This window comes from Hyperoodon ampullatus, assembly GCF_949752795.1.
Source record: "Hyperoodon ampullatus genome assembly, chromosome: 12".
NCBI classification, from domain to species: domain Eukaryota; kingdom Metazoa; phylum Chordata; class Mammalia; order Artiodactyla; family Ziphiidae; genus Hyperoodon; species Hyperoodon ampullatus.
In genome coordinates, this window is record NC_136925.1 from 40,942,211 (window position 1) to 40,958,569 (window position 16,359).

Consider the following 16,359-nt stretch of genomic DNA (forward strand, 5'->3'; position numbering starts at 1 on the left):
CAGCAAGAATGGACCTGTGCTGGGGGCTTTCTCTTTCCCATTCTCTTTGCCAGTTCCACATCTCCCCCCAGGATGTCTAAAATAGAACTTATCATCACTAAACATAAGCCATATCCCCAAAAAATTAAAATTAAAATTACACATATTTCTTTTTTTTGACCCTCATGTATATATTTTCATTCACCTTTTCAATGATAGCTGTACTTTTTTCTTTTTTTTTGCCCACACCACAAGGCATGGGGGATCTTAGTTCCCCAACCAGGGATCGAACCTGTGCCCCCTGCAGTGGAAGTGTGGAGTCTTAACCAATGAACCATCAGGGAAGTCCCGATAACTATAACATAAAGACCATACACATTACATCTTATTAAGGCCTACTATTTAGGCCTATATTTAAATTAGAAATATTCAAACTTAGAAATTCCCCAGTGCTAGAAAATGTCAAATAAAACAGACTATTCTCATAAAAAAATAATTACATATATTTCTCCCAAGCTTCCTTACCTCAATGAGTAGCATCTCCTTTACCATTCACTCAGCCAAAAACCCTCCTAAGAATTCACAATACACATGAACAGATTAAAGACCAAGTCAAGAATCCAGATTAAATTTATTAATTCAGCAATTCCCAAACTCATTTTATCATGAGATACATTTCCACTCTTCCCCAGTACTTTTTAACAACTTGCAGAAAACTCTTTGTTTATATTTTATTCAGAGTGATTGTTCCATTTTAATTAGAAAATTAGCTCTTTGGCTGCACATACTATTCAATCTTCAAAAATGCTCAGGCAAAGTCAACCATCCAACAAACCAGCTCTCAATCATTTGTGGCAGTGGAAAGTACGCCCCTTAGGTGATTGACCCCAGACCACAACTGAGTTGATGCCACATCTGTAGGCAACATCATCCCTATGTTCTACCATCAGTACCAGCTGAGAGGAAGTAGAGGTTGCCACTAGCACTAGCAGGAATCATGCTTTGTCTTCCACTAAATGGAATAAGCCTGAATTGTATGTCACTGTGTAATTTTAAAGGATTATAGTGTTCACTTGACTGCAACCTATGAGCATCATGGGCAGCTCTGCCACTGACAGTGAGTTAAGTGTTTCCATACATTATCTCCTCCTGTGGATTTATGAGCCAAAAAAAATCCCTGCAACCATGTGAATTGGCATAGATCCTTGGACACGAGATCTAAAAGAAATCTTACTGTATAGCAAGTATTTTTTAACAAAAATAGAGCTTTATGCCCTATGTCATTAGTACTAGACTTAAGTCTAGTACTAAGTTAGATTAGTACTAATCTTAAGTCTACTGATACATATTGCATCATTTCTAATTTTGAAAGCAATGTCCAATTAAACTTTCATTCAATGGAAAAGTTATTTGAATCTCTTCTGGTACTTAAATTATATTCTGATTAATAGTTTCTAGGGCCATTTGCTGTCATTTCATGCCTACAGCTTTGATTTGGGAGCAGGGGTCCTGAGGGCTTGGGCACACTCGCTCACCAGCCTGGCGGCCTCCAGAGCAGTGCCCCAGTGCATGGCTATGCCCCCACTACCGTGGCCATAGTGATGGACCACAGGCAGCCTCTGGCTGCCCTGGGCTAAGAGCTCTTTCTCCAGCCGCACACCTGGCCTGGAGGGCCTCAAGCCCACCTTCTCCCTTATGTCAGAGGCTCCATGGAGAGAGGGCTCGAGGGCACAGCATCGGGAAAGAATCCCTTTGCTAATTTCTGCATCTGGGGACAGATTCCAGTCTCCTTTTTGCCTAGTTCCACCCAGGGTTACATTGGATATACCAGGGTAAATGTATGTCAGCCCACTCCCATCTCGGATAAAATGCTTCACCCAGGGAGCCTGCACTTTGAGCACTTGACCCCTCACTGGGAAAATCTTCGGGTCTCCTGCAAGCTGCCTGCTTCCAAGGCCTGAACAGTTGACCACAATGTCGAAGGACGGGTGAAGCTCCCACAGGTCTTCTATCCGTCGGGTGAGTATCATCCCCCCGCTTCCTTTTAGCCTGGGGAGAACGAGAGACCATGAACTGAGCCATAGCAGCTTCCTGCTCAACCCCTTACAGAAGTGATGGACAGGAACTCGGAAACAAAACTGAGGAGACCGTCGAATGAGCAAATACCTCCAGAGCTTCCAGGGCCCAAGCAGGCCAAATTCTAGCTGACTGCCTCACATCCTTGGAAACCAGGGATTCCTAAAGTTGAACCTAACTAAATAAATACCTATTTCAAAAACTCAAAGCAAACTACCTGCTTCATCCTTTTTATGTTTAATGGAGTTCCTATATCATTCTAGATGCTAAATAAATACCAGGTTAACCTGGTATTTTAAAAACCCCAAGCACTTTTTGTTCATGCCATTTATTTAGCACTTAAATTTACTGCCTTGGGGGCTTCCCGGGGTGTGTTGGGCATGGAGGAGCAGGGGTCTACTGTGCACAGGAAGGGACCTTTGCAAGTTGGACATTTGTTAGGCAGGGATGACCTGTCACACGCCTGATGTACAATCCATATTTCTGTCCAACTGCCGAGGGAGTGGCATAGGCACTGCTGTGAGTCAGGCCAAGTAGGAGAACAGAAGCTATAGGAGAGAAGAGTCTGGGACCCTGCAGGGAAAGTAACAGAGAGGACTCATTAGAGGAGTGGGAAGGAAAGTGCAGGGAGAGAAGCTCAGTGTGGTTAGTGCTGTGCTCAGTGCAGGGCCCTTATCAGGGCCACAGAATAAGGCGTGGCCTGCTGGAAAGAAGGCAATGCACCAACGTTACAGGGTCCCCAGCACCGAAATGGGGCACCCCGCTTTCTGAATGTCTCCCAAGGCAGGACCATCCTGCTCCAGCTGGGATGATTTATTTAGGTAGGATGCCTGGTGAAGAGACAGGCTCAGTTGACTTATTGCCTCTGTGATTCATTTCCTGGAAGGGCAAGCACAAAGCAGCAGAATATAACTCCACTGGCCAAAGATACAAAACATGATCTGCATGGCTGATTAACCCTCAGGGGGTTTTGTTTATTTGTTTGTTCTGGGTATTCTTGGATATACTTTTTTTTTTTTTTGAGAAGGGAATGATTCCTTCTGTTCTTTGAAAAATACTAACGATCTAATTTGTGGTTAAAAACTTTTTTTTTCTTTCCTGGAAATTAAAATTATTTCAGAAGGATAGAGCTTAAATTGAAGGCATTGTTGTGTGGCTTGCTGAGTGAAATGCCTGTTTTTGAGTCAGAACGCTGCAGGCTGAACACTCACATGGTGTAGAAGGGGCGTAGGAGGCAACATAACAGACCCTGGGTGTGAGGAACAAGCAGGGATTGTATGGTTCCCCAGCTGGGTCATCCCGTGGTGGAAAGTGGGTGGCAGCCTACAGAGGGAGCCCCAGGGGTCCCACGCTCTCACCACCATGCTGCCTGGCCTCCCACCTGGCCTGAAGTCCTTGCCCTAAGAGGGTTGCCTTGCGCTTAAAGGAGTCCCAGCCCTACAAAGCCTTCCTCAGGAGTAAAGGGAACGGGTGACCCTCTTCCTCCTCCACATTGGCCTTCTGCTCAGGTGCCAGGGCCTGAGGGAAGGGGGGATGACCAGTCTTACAGAGAGGAGGCCCCTGCATACTGTCTGTGCAGGTCCCTCATTGGGGTTTAAGAGGAAGCATGAAGTATCAGGGACCTAGGGGGTACCAAAGTGGGAGGAGGGGCGGGGGTGGGACAGTTAGGACGAGGGTCTCCTTGTGGCTTCCCTGCAACAGACTGTGTGTACTGTGTGTACTGTCTGTCTGAGGCACTCATGTCCCCACCCACTGTCATGGTGGACATGTATATCAAACAAATGGACCTAAAAAGTCCTCCCCGGGACTCTATGGGGACAAGAGCAGCCCCTCAGACCTCTTCTCCTTGACTCTGTCACCTAAAAACAGACAGGAAGCAGCATGCTCCAAGGCACGACTCCAGCTGGCTGGTCACCAGGCCCGATGGTGTTGCAGTCGGGAGGTGGCTCCCACTGGCACAAAGAACCACTCGCTCAGGGTTATTTTAAGTAAAGTAAAACGCTGACAGCAGGCTTCCAACTAATGAGAGAAAATCAAGACTTTTCCCAGGCCTTCATCCCACAATTAGAGATTAGGCTCGAAAATAAGGTTATTATGGAAATAAGGGGCCTGTTTTCTAGAAGGTGATACTTGAACAAATTGTTCAGGTAATATATGTTCTCGTGTGAAACTGGCTGAGGGTAGCCCAAAATAAATATGCATATATTTACAGCAGAGCTCTGCCACTTATGGCTTGCCTAATAATTTCCCCTTATCTGAATTTTATTAAGATATATGATACCTCAACTACATATCAATAGCATTAGCAATTCCAATGTTCTTTTTCCAGGCATTTTTATAATATAAAGACAAAAATGCAACACCACACAACCTTGCCACTCAGAAAAGATGGTGATGCCCTGAAACTGGAATGTTGGCTGATGGGACATGATGGCTCAAATGTTCATTTATCAGCTGATATACAGTGGTTTAAATTTAGCATACCAACAGGGGTTTATGGGCCAGCGACAAGGCACAAAAGTGTAGGTTTTATGAAACTGGCACTTTAAGAAGAAAAAAGTCCCATATAAATTGCTAAGAGATAAAAGTGAAAAGAGCACTTATAAAGCTACAAAAATATATCATGGTGCTCCTGGCATGTGCCTAACAGACTTAGGCTCCTTCCTCTGCACTCCCAATCCACCTTCATAAATTTGTATTTAACCCTCGTCACATGTGTTACTGTAATTGTTAATTAACATGTATATCAATGTGCACACACATATATACACCATCATCCCCAATAGACTATGAATTCCTTAAGAAAATTGATCATATTTTATCCTTCATTTTTGACTAGCTTCTAGCACAGTGCTAGGTATACATAGAAGTTCAACAAAGAATTGTGGAATTAATTAATTATTCCAATTAATTATCCTATCTCCTACATCTGGGACCAAGCCATTGTTGCCACTGCTTACCTGAAGTCACTTTTCCAACTTTTACACAATAATTTCCATTGTTCCTATCCATCTACCAAATATACAGACTTGGGGATTGAAAGGGCCAAAGTTTCACAACCCTCAACATGCTTGCAATTTCAAGATGAAACTAAAGAGAGATTTATTGATGTGTCTTAAATAAAAATACCCTTGATGTGTTTCCTAACCAACTGGAAACAGAAAGTCCTGAAAACCAAGCCAAAATGCAAGTTCATGAAATTTGGGGCTGAACTTGGTAAGGAAGCAATTACCTAATTTAGATAAGCCCTCGCTTTTAAAGTTCTTGCTCATAACAAAATAAAATAATGGGGTTATTTTCTTTTTCACTAATGAGAAAAAAATTCAAAAATAACTTATAATAAGCCTAAGATTCTCAAAAGAACTAGAGTAAATCATATCATTTTACAGCTGGAAGCATATTCTCCAAACATCTCACTTTACGGATGAGCAAAGTAAGATACTGCTTCAACGAGGGGGTCTTACTTGTGGGGACAGAGGGACCAGATTGTGCATCAAGGTGCACAGTGAAGCAGAAGATGGATGTGTTACTAACTTGGGTGTGACTCACTCCTTGTGACACAGTGTCTTCAGAATGTTGTACAAAGCCCTAGCCATTAATGAACAGCAAGACACAGTGCACAAGAGCTCTGAGGAACCACAGAGAAGCTATGAAGTTATTTATGGGTGTGACAGACAAAGGAAGCAGCCAAGAGCCACTTCAACTGACCTTTTCTCCAACCACGGGAGGTAGGCAGGGCCTTCACATTTGAGTGTCGTAAAAGCCTGACCGAACACATGTTGGGGGAATTTCTTCAGCTCATCCTCAGTCATCTTTCGAAATCCCAGCACCACATCAGCCCAGAATGGCACTTCCTCAGTAGGAATGCTCCGAAATATCTGCCAACTCAAACACATTAAGTGGAAAAATTTCCTGAAATTCTATGAAATTTCTAGTGAACTCCATGTTACATTCTCTAAAGCATTTTTAAAACACACTTCTTATACCCATACAGAGAAAGAAATTATTCTTCAATTCTCTCAGGTTCAGATAACTCAGTAGCTAAATTTAAAATGTTCATGGCAGGGTGGGTGGTGCAGCATTGGAATAAGACATTTAAAAAGTTGTGTGTCTTTTAAAGATTGAATTTAACTCTCTTTTTCTAAAAAGCTCTTGCCCAGATTTTCTTTATTTACTTATGATGATGCATTTTTGAGGAAAGATTTTTCTGTTTTGCACAATGCTTTACATAAAGTGTAAGCAAACCATCAAAAGTTTAAAGGTTGGCCTCAATTCTGAACAAAATATCTAAGTTAGAACAAGCAACGGTGGTGGTGCAGGAGACAGGGCTGCAAATTATGAATTAAGTTGTAGATCATCACGTTACGTTCTTGATAAGAGAAGCCAGGAGTTGTCAGGAGAAGCCTTGTTATCGTTCAGTCATGGCTGGGGCTGATGAGGCTAGAAAGATATTAGTTGTTAACAAGAAGCCTATAACTTTGCTATCAATAGCTGCTAGGCATATGTTTGGATTTATAAGTATCGGGTTCTTTACATCAATAGGAATAAATGTTGTAAAGCATGGCTGCTCTGAAGTAGCAAGGGAAATCATTTGAGTGCTATACATGGTTGCTAATGCTATGGTAATTAATGTACTGGAATTTATATCTCTACGTAATTCATTCTATACGGTTCCTGTGGAAGGTATAAATGTTTGCTGCAGGTCTCTATAACAGGCCCTCTTGCTGTCTCATTCTGCACACTCTCCCTGGGCTAGATTGCCCTCTTCCCTGTCTTCACCATCATACTATAGGCCAAACACTCAGAATACTACATCTCCACCCCTCTTCTCTCTCCTGAGCTCCAAAACCAGATCCAGACCCATGTTGCCTACTCTCTACTGGAGAAGTCTACCCCCATGTCTCAGACATTTACCCCATGCCCACTGTTCTTTCCCTCCCCCTTTCCCCATCCACCCAGGTGCTAACTCCAGAAACCAGAGAATCATCCTTGACCTTCTCTCCTCTCTCACCCCCTACATGCCATCAATTATCAAGTCCCATCTAATCTCCTCATAAGCATTTCTCAAATCCATCTGTTCTCTTTGCCCACTATCAACGTCTAATCTATCCCACCGTCATCTCTCTTTCCACAAATCTGTTCTCCACACTGCAGACAGAATGTTTTTGAAATGCAAATATGATCAGTTACTTCACTGTGTAAATCCCTCAATGGCTTTCCATTACCCTAGACGTTTTTCAGTCCCTCCAACACACCAGAGTCACCCTAGATTCAGGTCTATGCATGTACTATTGCTTCTACCTGAATGCTGCCTCCTCTGCCCTGGACCCTATCTCTGTCCCCTTCACCTCTAGAGGGTCAGCAGACTAACCTACACTCATGTGGATGGTCTCCACTGAAACATCACTTTTTTTCTGAGTGGCTTCTCATAACTTACCAGAGCAACTTTATTCTCCAGATAAATGCTTCCATAACACCCTGTGCTCTTCCCTTGGTGACTCATGTCTCATATGTAACTCATTAGATTTAGGACATTCCCTACAGAACATAAGCTACATGAGGGCAGCACCATGTCTGTCTTTCCTAAAAAGTCACTCAACACATATTTATTGAGCATCTACTATATGCCAAGCAATATGTACTAAGTTGTTCATTTCTATTTCCCTAATTCCTAGAAGAGTACCTGATACTGGTGAATGCTGAGAAAATTGTTTTGAAGGAATAAATAGAAGAATAAAGTTTATACTTATGCCAAGGTGCATAGGACATTTGTGCCCTTATCTTCACTTGACTGATTCAAATACTTTTTGGAAGCAAGTGGGATAAAAATCATTCATATGAGGAAAATACATAACTCTTTTTTAGAATGGCTTAAAGTACATTCCTTTTAATATCCTCAATAGTGGCAAAGTCTTGCTCTTGAAAGGACATTTGAACCTTGGACACAACTGTTTCCAAAAATTACTGAGATCTGATGTTTGTGAATTAAACTGGGTCGTGTTGGCTTTGGACAAAAACAAAGTGTGACCATAAATCAATGACAACGATGTTTCTATGTGGCTTATCAACTGGCTCTGGAGACAGTTACAGTTTCAATCCATCTTCAGAAGGTAGAGAAGTAAAGTTGCTCCTTTGGGTAGGGACTTTGAGAAATTAGTGATATCAATATCGTTTGGTGTTTGTGATGGTGAGGGAGAGCAAGAAGAAGAATAGGGTAGAAATCTGCCTGATGCAGGTACATTCACCAGTAGAAAATGTCAGCAGACAGCCTGAACTCAAAAGAGGAGACAGGACAATTTTTTTTTAAACAGCACAAAAGATGCAGTGGTTTTGAGAACTTAGTAAAAGGCAGACATTCCTGTTCTTCAGAAGGCTGTAGGGCATAGTTGTGTTATCACATAGAATAACACAGACAATGTATGTGGTATGTCATAAATTAGAAGTGATAGCATGGTTAGTGATTTCTGTTTGAGAAGATATAGAAAGATATTGTCATATTTTAAGTGCCAGTTTGTGTTAGAAATGTTTAATATTTTAAACTCTTTTATTTAATTTTGCATTTCTTCTGAAATTGGATGTGAAAAATCAAATGAAGCTTGCTAACCATTTCAGAAATATTTTTTCCCAAATGGCACTTTAAAAGGTAACTTTAGTGACCTATAAAATTTGCTTTTTTGGAACACTTCATTCTCCATGGGCACCAAATAAGAAAGATGTGCCTGTGCCTTGGGCCTCTGCACCCATTCCCATATCAATCACACCTGTTTGCATTCCATCAGCCCCCATCAGCCTCATATAACCCAAACTCAGTGTTTACCTGCTATATGTTTTTTTAGCCATATTTGTAAATCACTGCATATTCCCTGAGGAAACTCAAAATAGCATTTGTGATGAGAAACTATATTGGTTGTTTATTGTTTAAAAGTCTAATGCTATAACTTGTCTTTCTTGAGTTCTTTGGAGTAAAGCCTAAAATGTTCTTCTCAATCCTCCTACATCTAGTTCAGCACTCTGCTCACAGCAGGTACTCAGTAATATTTTCTGTTGAACTCTAAAGTCTGTTAAGATCACTCTAAATTCTAAAATAACTTCAGATTTCCTCTCTTACCCAGACACCAGGAGAACACCAGCATCTTCAGCTTCTGCAGAATTGGCAATTGCAAACAGGTGATCAAAGGTCTCTTTAAACCACTGCTTCTGCTTGTGAATGGGTGTGTCTGTGATGGTGGAGAAAAGCAAAGCAGAACAGAAAGGAAAATAATGACAATGACCATCTTCAGAGAAGCTCCTTCCTACAAACTGGGAAAAACTCAAGAGGCAGGAAGGAACAATTAGATAAAGTACCACACTGTGGCGGAGGATCTGTCAGCCACCAGAGTTTTGAATGTTGACACTTGCTGTCAGGGTCGGTTCATATAATTATTAATCAACAAAGGGGAAATCAACCAATGAGGGAAAAATCTAACATGTGGGCCAGCCGGAAAGGGCGTATTGGCCTTTGGCACTAGGCATATTCCAGAGGCCCTTGAAAGGTCCATAACCAATCTGAGCCAAGGTAGCCAATCTGGCTGAGGCATCCAGCTGGCCACACAGTCGAGATGATAGGAGAAAGAACCCAGGGCCTCTTTGCTGAGGGCTGAAAACATGGCAGGAGATAAGGGGAGATCTGTGGGGCCCAGATCAACCAGGTCGAAGAACAGACTGAACATCAGTGGGAAGCCAAGATTGCTCACCCTTCTGATACAAGGCAACAAGGCCTGCATTGTGGAACTGAGCTCCCTACAGCCCCATCCAAGGCTGCCATTACCTCCATCCCCCTCCATTCCATGGAATCATAGACCAGCTTGGAGTAGCATTCCTGGGGTCACCAGGGGGTGTGCAGGGACCACACCTCTCTGTCAGAGTTCTGTGGACCAGTGCCCCCTATCCCCCAGGCATCCCTGCCTGTGTACAAGAGATTGGACCTGGACATAGCTCTGGAAGGGTTCCAGGCCTGCCAGGGAGAAAATACGGGTCAGGGTTCAAGCCCCAAAATAATAGTGTCCAGTGTAGGTACAGAGAGCAAGCATGACACAGAAGCACTGACAAATCCAACTGTGGATGAAGTATTTGGCCGTGTGACCCCTGTGGGAAGGTCATGAGAGAGAGTCCAGGGTCAGGCCAGGGACTGGGGAACAGTAATCCTGAGGGGCTGCTACAGAGGAGATGGGGGAACTGAGCAGAGAGGATACTGGGTCAGCTTTGCTTGGAGAGATGTCCCTAGAGCTCATGGTAGAGATGAAAAGCCCCTGGAGGCATCCTGCTTCCAGGTGAATGAGGGCATTTCAGTAGCAGGTTTGAAAGCAATTCACTTGTTCAGGAGCCAGTAAATATTTCTTTAGTAGTGGATCTGTGCTGTTGTCTTTAAACATATGCCCGTGTGAACTCAACACTCCCAAAATTGCAGACTGGGTCTACTGGTTTACAAATAAGGAGGAAATAAATAATAAACTGCAAAGAACTAAATTAGACCTCATATGGATTATACCCCAACAATCTAAGGCAGTGTACGAGGCTGTATTGAAATGCACACCCCCGTTCCCACTCCAAACCTTAAAAAACAAAATAGTGTGGGTTTCCCTGGTGGCGCAGTGGTTGAGAGTCCGCCTGCTGATGCAGGGGACACGGGTTCGTGGCCCGGTTCGGGAAGATCCCACATGCCGCGGAGCGGCTGGGCCCGTGAGCCATGGCCGCTGAGCCTGTGCATCCGGAGCCTGTGCTCCGCAACAGGAGAGGCCACAACAGTGAGAGGCCCGCGTACCGCAAAAAAAAAAAAAAAATAGTGACTGCTATTCACACACTGCAAAAGTCACCCCAAAAGAATAGACAATTCCAGTTCAACAGTGGGTAAAGCAAGCCTGGGACCTAATTCATGTTCAAGTGCTGGTAAAAGAAAACTGTAGCCAGAGTAGCGGTAATAACAATAGCAAGGGCTGACATAGCACTTACTATGTCCAGGCACTGTTCTAAATGCTTTACATGTATTAGCTCATTTAATCCTCACAACAAACCTATGGGACAGTATGGTCCCCATATGGTATTGACATTTATGGGCACAGAAGATTTTCATCACTGGGGCTGGTCTGAAAGAAGCCCACAGAGAAAACCAAAGTCTATCTAGCAGCGCCAGAGAGAAAGACCCTGATCCAGGGGCCTCAATCACCCAGCCAAAGGGTGAGCTGGGCCTCAGTGGCCTGAATGAACTCTCAGGTGAGCCTCCTTATTTGAAGATGATTCCATGACTATCAGGCAGGCTTCTCACCATTCACCTGGGCCTGATGCATACAAGGGGATGCCTGAGAGATGGACACAAGGACTCTGGTCACAAGAAAGGTGTCTAGTGTGAACTAGCATTCTGCAAACACACCAGGCTCCTGTGCTTGTTTCCTGCAAGGCAGCTCCCAAGAGGTACACTAGCATCACGGGTGCTGACAAAGCCAAGTTCCTGGACTGCAATAGTGAGGCCACTGCCCTCCCCACCCTGGCAGAAAATGGGTTTATCCTCTGTTAGGTGAAGCAGGGTGTGTCTCTGGACTAGGAAAACACCAAGTGCAGGCAAAGGCAGGAATACCCTAGTAAAAACAAGAGCGTTAAGGAAACATGTGCAAACCACATGCTGAGACCTCAGACCTCTTCTCCTCCTCCTTCTAGAATGCTGCCAGCCAGGCCTTCACCCACCCCAGCCAGGGGACTGGAAGCCTCTTCTCTGGGGAACATGACTTGCCCGAGAAGAAAGACTTAAATATAATGACATCAGAGGTTCTCCAACCAAACAGCACTCCCATCTCACTCCAGTGAGCCTCAAGGCAACAAGCCCTATGCAAGGACCCAGAAACTCCCATTAGCTGTTTAGGATCTTGCTCTTAAAGGTCAACAGACAGGTAAAGATAACCACGTGGCCAAGGAAAACCTGTAACATGAAAAATGAGCACATCAAATAAAAAAACACAACTTGGGGCTTCCCTGGTGGCGCAGTGGTTGGGAGTCCGCCTGTCGACGTGGGGGGGCACGTGCCCCGGTCCGGGAGGATCCCACGTGCCGTGGAGCGGCTGGGCCCGTGAGCCATGGTTGCTGAGCCTGTGCGTCCGGAGCCTGTGCTCCGCAGTGAGAGGCCCGCGTACCACAAAAAAAGGAGAAAAAAAAAAACCACAACTTGGAGACAACAGAAACTATGCAGGGAGGAAAAACTTTTAAAACTATTACTAGTGTCTTCAGAAAGATAAGATATTGCAACCATAGAACACAAATAGTATAACAAAGGGAAATTCAGAGAATAAAAGTGATCTTTGGAATATTAAAAATGCTACGGTAGAAATAATAAATCCAATAGCAAGGCGAAAAGAAAAAATTGAGAAAATCTCCCAGAAAGTAAAATAGAAAGAGAAAAAGATAGAAATAGGAAGGGGAAAAAATTGAGCCAATGGGAGGACTCGTCCAGGAAGCCCAGCAAAACAGCAATTCCGGACAGAAAGGCAGAAACGGCAGGAGGGAGGAATCAGCCATTGGGTAACTCAGAGATTGTATCTTGAACTGGAGACATGAGTTTCCAGATTAAATGCGCAGGGCAATTTTCAAAGTCCAGATTGCTGTTTTTTTGTAATAACTTATAATCATTTGACTGCTTAAACTATGTCCATGTATAACTTTGATACAAAAATAAAAACTAAAATTAAAGGGGAGAAAGGAGAGTGGAAATGAGGAAGTGAAGACACTGAGTATAAACTTCATTAGCTGCAAAGTGATTTTGTTTCCTATTTAATGCTATTTCCTCCTCTTCCCATTTCGTATGAAGAATACAGAATGGAAAGGACACATGAAAGTGTTTTTAAAAATCAATGCATTGGGACTTCCCTGGTGGTGCAGTGGTTAAGAATCTGCCTGCCAATGCAGGGGACACAAGTTCAAGCCCTGGTCTGGGAAGATCCCACATGCCACGGAGCAACTAAGCCCGTGCGCCACAACTACTGAGCTTGCACTTTAGAGCCCTCGACCCACAACTACTGAGCCCACGTGCCACAACTACTGAAGCCTGGGCGCCTGGAGCCCGTGCTCCGCAACAAGAGAAGCCACCGCAATGAGAAGCTTGCACAATGCAATGGAGAGTAGCCCCCGCTGGTGGCAACTAGAGAAAGCCTGTGCACAGCAACGAAGACCCAACGCAGCCAAAAATAAATAAATAAACTAATTAATTAATTAATTATTTAAAAAATCATTGCATTTTTAGTCCTGAATACATATTGACTGTTTTTAAACTGGCTTAGAAGTGAGGATAATGTTAGCCCCATTACAAGTATTTTCTGACTTGATGGTCACTACTGGTATCAGTAGAAAGACTTCGAGTTACCAGTTACCAACTGTGGTAGCCATTGGTGCTGATTACCAAATACCCTGGCTGTCTACCTTCTGGGAGCCTTACAGAATTGCACTTCCTGGCCTCCTTCTGAAGGGTGGGAGCATGTGACTAGCACTAGCCAATGAGCTGTCACCAGAAGTGATGAATGTTGCTTCCTGGCCATGAACCTTTCATTGCTAAGGCAAGACCCCTCAGAGCTCTCAATCCTCCAGCTACAGGTACTGACCACATTCAAGGCTCTGGCTGCTTCATCAGCTTAGACCCCTGAGTGATGAACAGAACCCTTGCTGATGCTCAATCAACATACAGTATGAGCAAGAAATAAACCTTTGCTTTTTTTTTTTTTTTTTTTTAAACCTTTGCTTTTTAAGCTGCTAAGATTTGAAGGTTCTTTCTGTCTTGCTGCATAACTGAGCCTTTCCTAACAGATGAACCAACAAGATGTCAAAAGTGCACATTACACTTACGTGAACATCCAGCTGTCTTTGTCAACAGAATTCCACCAATGCCATTCTATCTAACGTCCATCATATCTGACAGAGGAGCAGAAATCTCTTTCTCACCTGGATAAACAGGAGGAATAAGCATTCCGGCTGCCACATCACTCGTGGTCTCGGGAGAGAACTTCTCTGAAATGACTGTAATGGAGCATCGCGGGACCAGTTTGGAGATGCACACAGCGGTGGAGAGCCCCGTCACACCAGCTCCCACAGCTGCAATCCGTACTGTACTCATGGGCCTGTGAGGAGGCACAGCATGAGCTACAAACCTTGTTTCAAGAGTTATTCCATCCAGTACAAAGCTTGGCCCTGAAGGTTCTTTCCTTAGGTCCACAGCCTCTCCAAATATGACCTTTCTTGCTGGCATTTCTCATGAGATAAAGAGAGCTCCCCGTAAGCCCTCTTTCCATTAAATGTCAGGGTACGGACAACAAGGTCTCCATGGAATTTAGACATTAGTCCCAAACCTGCCTGGAGTTGCCTTTAGAACAAAGGACAGCTGAGTAAGTCTGCCCTTGGGGGTGGATTTCTACTCATTCCTAAATGATTTTCCCTGTGGACATGGCCTAGGGAAGGTTGGTGAAATAAGCGAGGTGGACAAGAGCAGCAGAGCTGCTGCATCTGCTCCCAGAAACCTCCTGAGGAGCAGCCACTGAAAGGGCACGACCCAGACCCAGGGGCAATTTAGAACTCAGCTGTTCCTGTTTACAAACTGCTTTTTAATTATAACAATGTGACACAAAGTCTGAACAACGGAACTCAGCATCTCTCCTGATCTTCACTCTAACTGGAAACCCACTCCTCCCACAAAAACCCCTGTCCTGAAACCCCATCCTCTGAGAGCAGGCTTTCCAGGTAAGGAGGCTGGGTTCCTTCGTGGACTCGAGTTCTGATTCCGTAACCTGGGGAGCTAACCATGGTCTCCTCGCCTCCACGCCCTCATCTGTAAACCAGGCCAGGTGAATCCTTTATTAGATCCTGTGGGTGGTAAAGAACAGAGATGCACTGAGGTTGTCTTGTAAAGGGAGCTTCTTCTGAGAGTCCATATGGAAATGCAGGAGACAGACATCCAGGGGTCTGGGCTGGGCATCCTGAGACCGGCACCCAGGGTGGAAACCAGAGGGTTGATGAGGGTTCAACACTCTCCCACCGCCTTACCTCTGAGCACCAGGAGTCCACTGAGCCCTCTCCACTGTCAGCTCCCGTGTCCCCCCATGCTTCCCTGCTTATCTTTCCACTTCTGGTTCCAGCTAACTTCCCCTAATAGGTCTCAGGTGGAAACTCCAGAGAGAGAAAATGCAATTAGTCCAACTGGTCATCACCATCCCTATTAAACAAAGCTCTAGCCCCAGCCCAGCTTGTTGGGCTGACAGAGCCTATAAATCTGCCCTTGGCACAGGTGCCCTTCCTTGTCCAGTCAGCAATAGCCAGGGCATCAGGTCACGTGGTACAAATCATGGCCACCTGCATTTAAAATTCATCTTTTCTCAGGAGGGAGTGGCATGGTTCGCTCCACTGAGTACAGCAAAGGCAGTCAGCGCTCACTTCCATCTCTGAAGGTCTCTTGCACTGAGATATTGTAAAGTCTTCCAAAGTGGTTTAGTGTGTGTTATTTCCATTTCTCAAGCAGTATACAGTTTCCTCAGCCATAATTTTATCTGACTGCTCCCCAGTGGGCTGGCTAGCTGAGAAGGAACAGGATTGCCAGGGCAGAGGGAAGAGAAGGGAAGGGTCCAGGGCAAGGAGCAGACCAGTGGATGGGGGGCAAGCTTGAGGAGCATAGTCCTGTGCGTGGCCCCTAGAAGTAGAAAGCAGACACCTATCCCCTTACCGGCTTTCCTATTTCACAAGGCCTCCCCTTCCCAGCAACTTTCTCAAAATAGCTCAAATAAATTAAGTTGAAAGGGAAAGTAACCTGTGGCTGAGAATATCCAGCTACCAGGGAAAAGAAAAGTGACCCAGCAAAGTGGGTACATTCTGGTCCAGTGACCTGTTAATCTCTGTCACCTGATCCCACTTAGACACACCCCCCAAACTCGTGGAGTAGGTCCAGAACCACCCCTGAGCAGAAAGCAGGAGCATTCAAGTACCTGTCTCTGAAAAGGCAGCCTTGGAACCCACGGAAGGCTCTGGCACCAAAACTTGTTTTCCCAGTGAGTGGTTGGTCTAGTGTCCTGAGAGACAGAAAAAGCAAAACTGCTTCCCATTGGGGGATTTATTAAGGACATTCCCTCTAATCTTAATCTCCATTGGCCCACATGCCTCTGTCTCTGTCACTTATTACCCTGGAGAAAGGAGCGATTGACCTCATCTCGTCTGTGGAGCTGCAGCCTGCTGATCTCCGGAAGCCGGTCCATGCTTGGCAGCCCTCGCTTCTCTTTCTGGTTTACAAACCCTCTGTCTTGCCACACA

At 44.6% G+C, this 16,359-nt stretch overlaps 1 protein-coding gene across 2 annotated transcripts; it reads right to left on the minus strand.

Moving 5' to 3' along the window:
- Positions 1-1,460: 1,460 nt before the first annotated feature.
- On the minus strand, positions 1,461-16,151 carry DDO (D-aspartate oxidase; the record flags this gene model as incomplete). Of its 2 annotated transcripts, XM_079716824.1 has the most annotated exons (5): positions 1,461-2,028; positions 5,764-5,940; positions 9,164-9,272; positions 14,011-14,186; positions 16,038-16,151. In XM_079716824.1, 4 exons carry the CDS (start codon positions 14,180-14,182, stop codon positions 1,461-1,463), a joined length of 1,026 nt encoding a protein of 341 aa, XP_079572950.1. The 2 variants fall into 2 exon arrangements, with proteins under 2 accessions (XP_079572950.1, XP_079572949.1); XM_079716823.1 differs by lacking the exons at positions 5,764-5,940; positions 16,038-16,151 and having other exon boundaries at positions 14,011-14,182.
- Between the last annotated feature and the right edge of the window lie 208 nt (positions 16,152-16,359).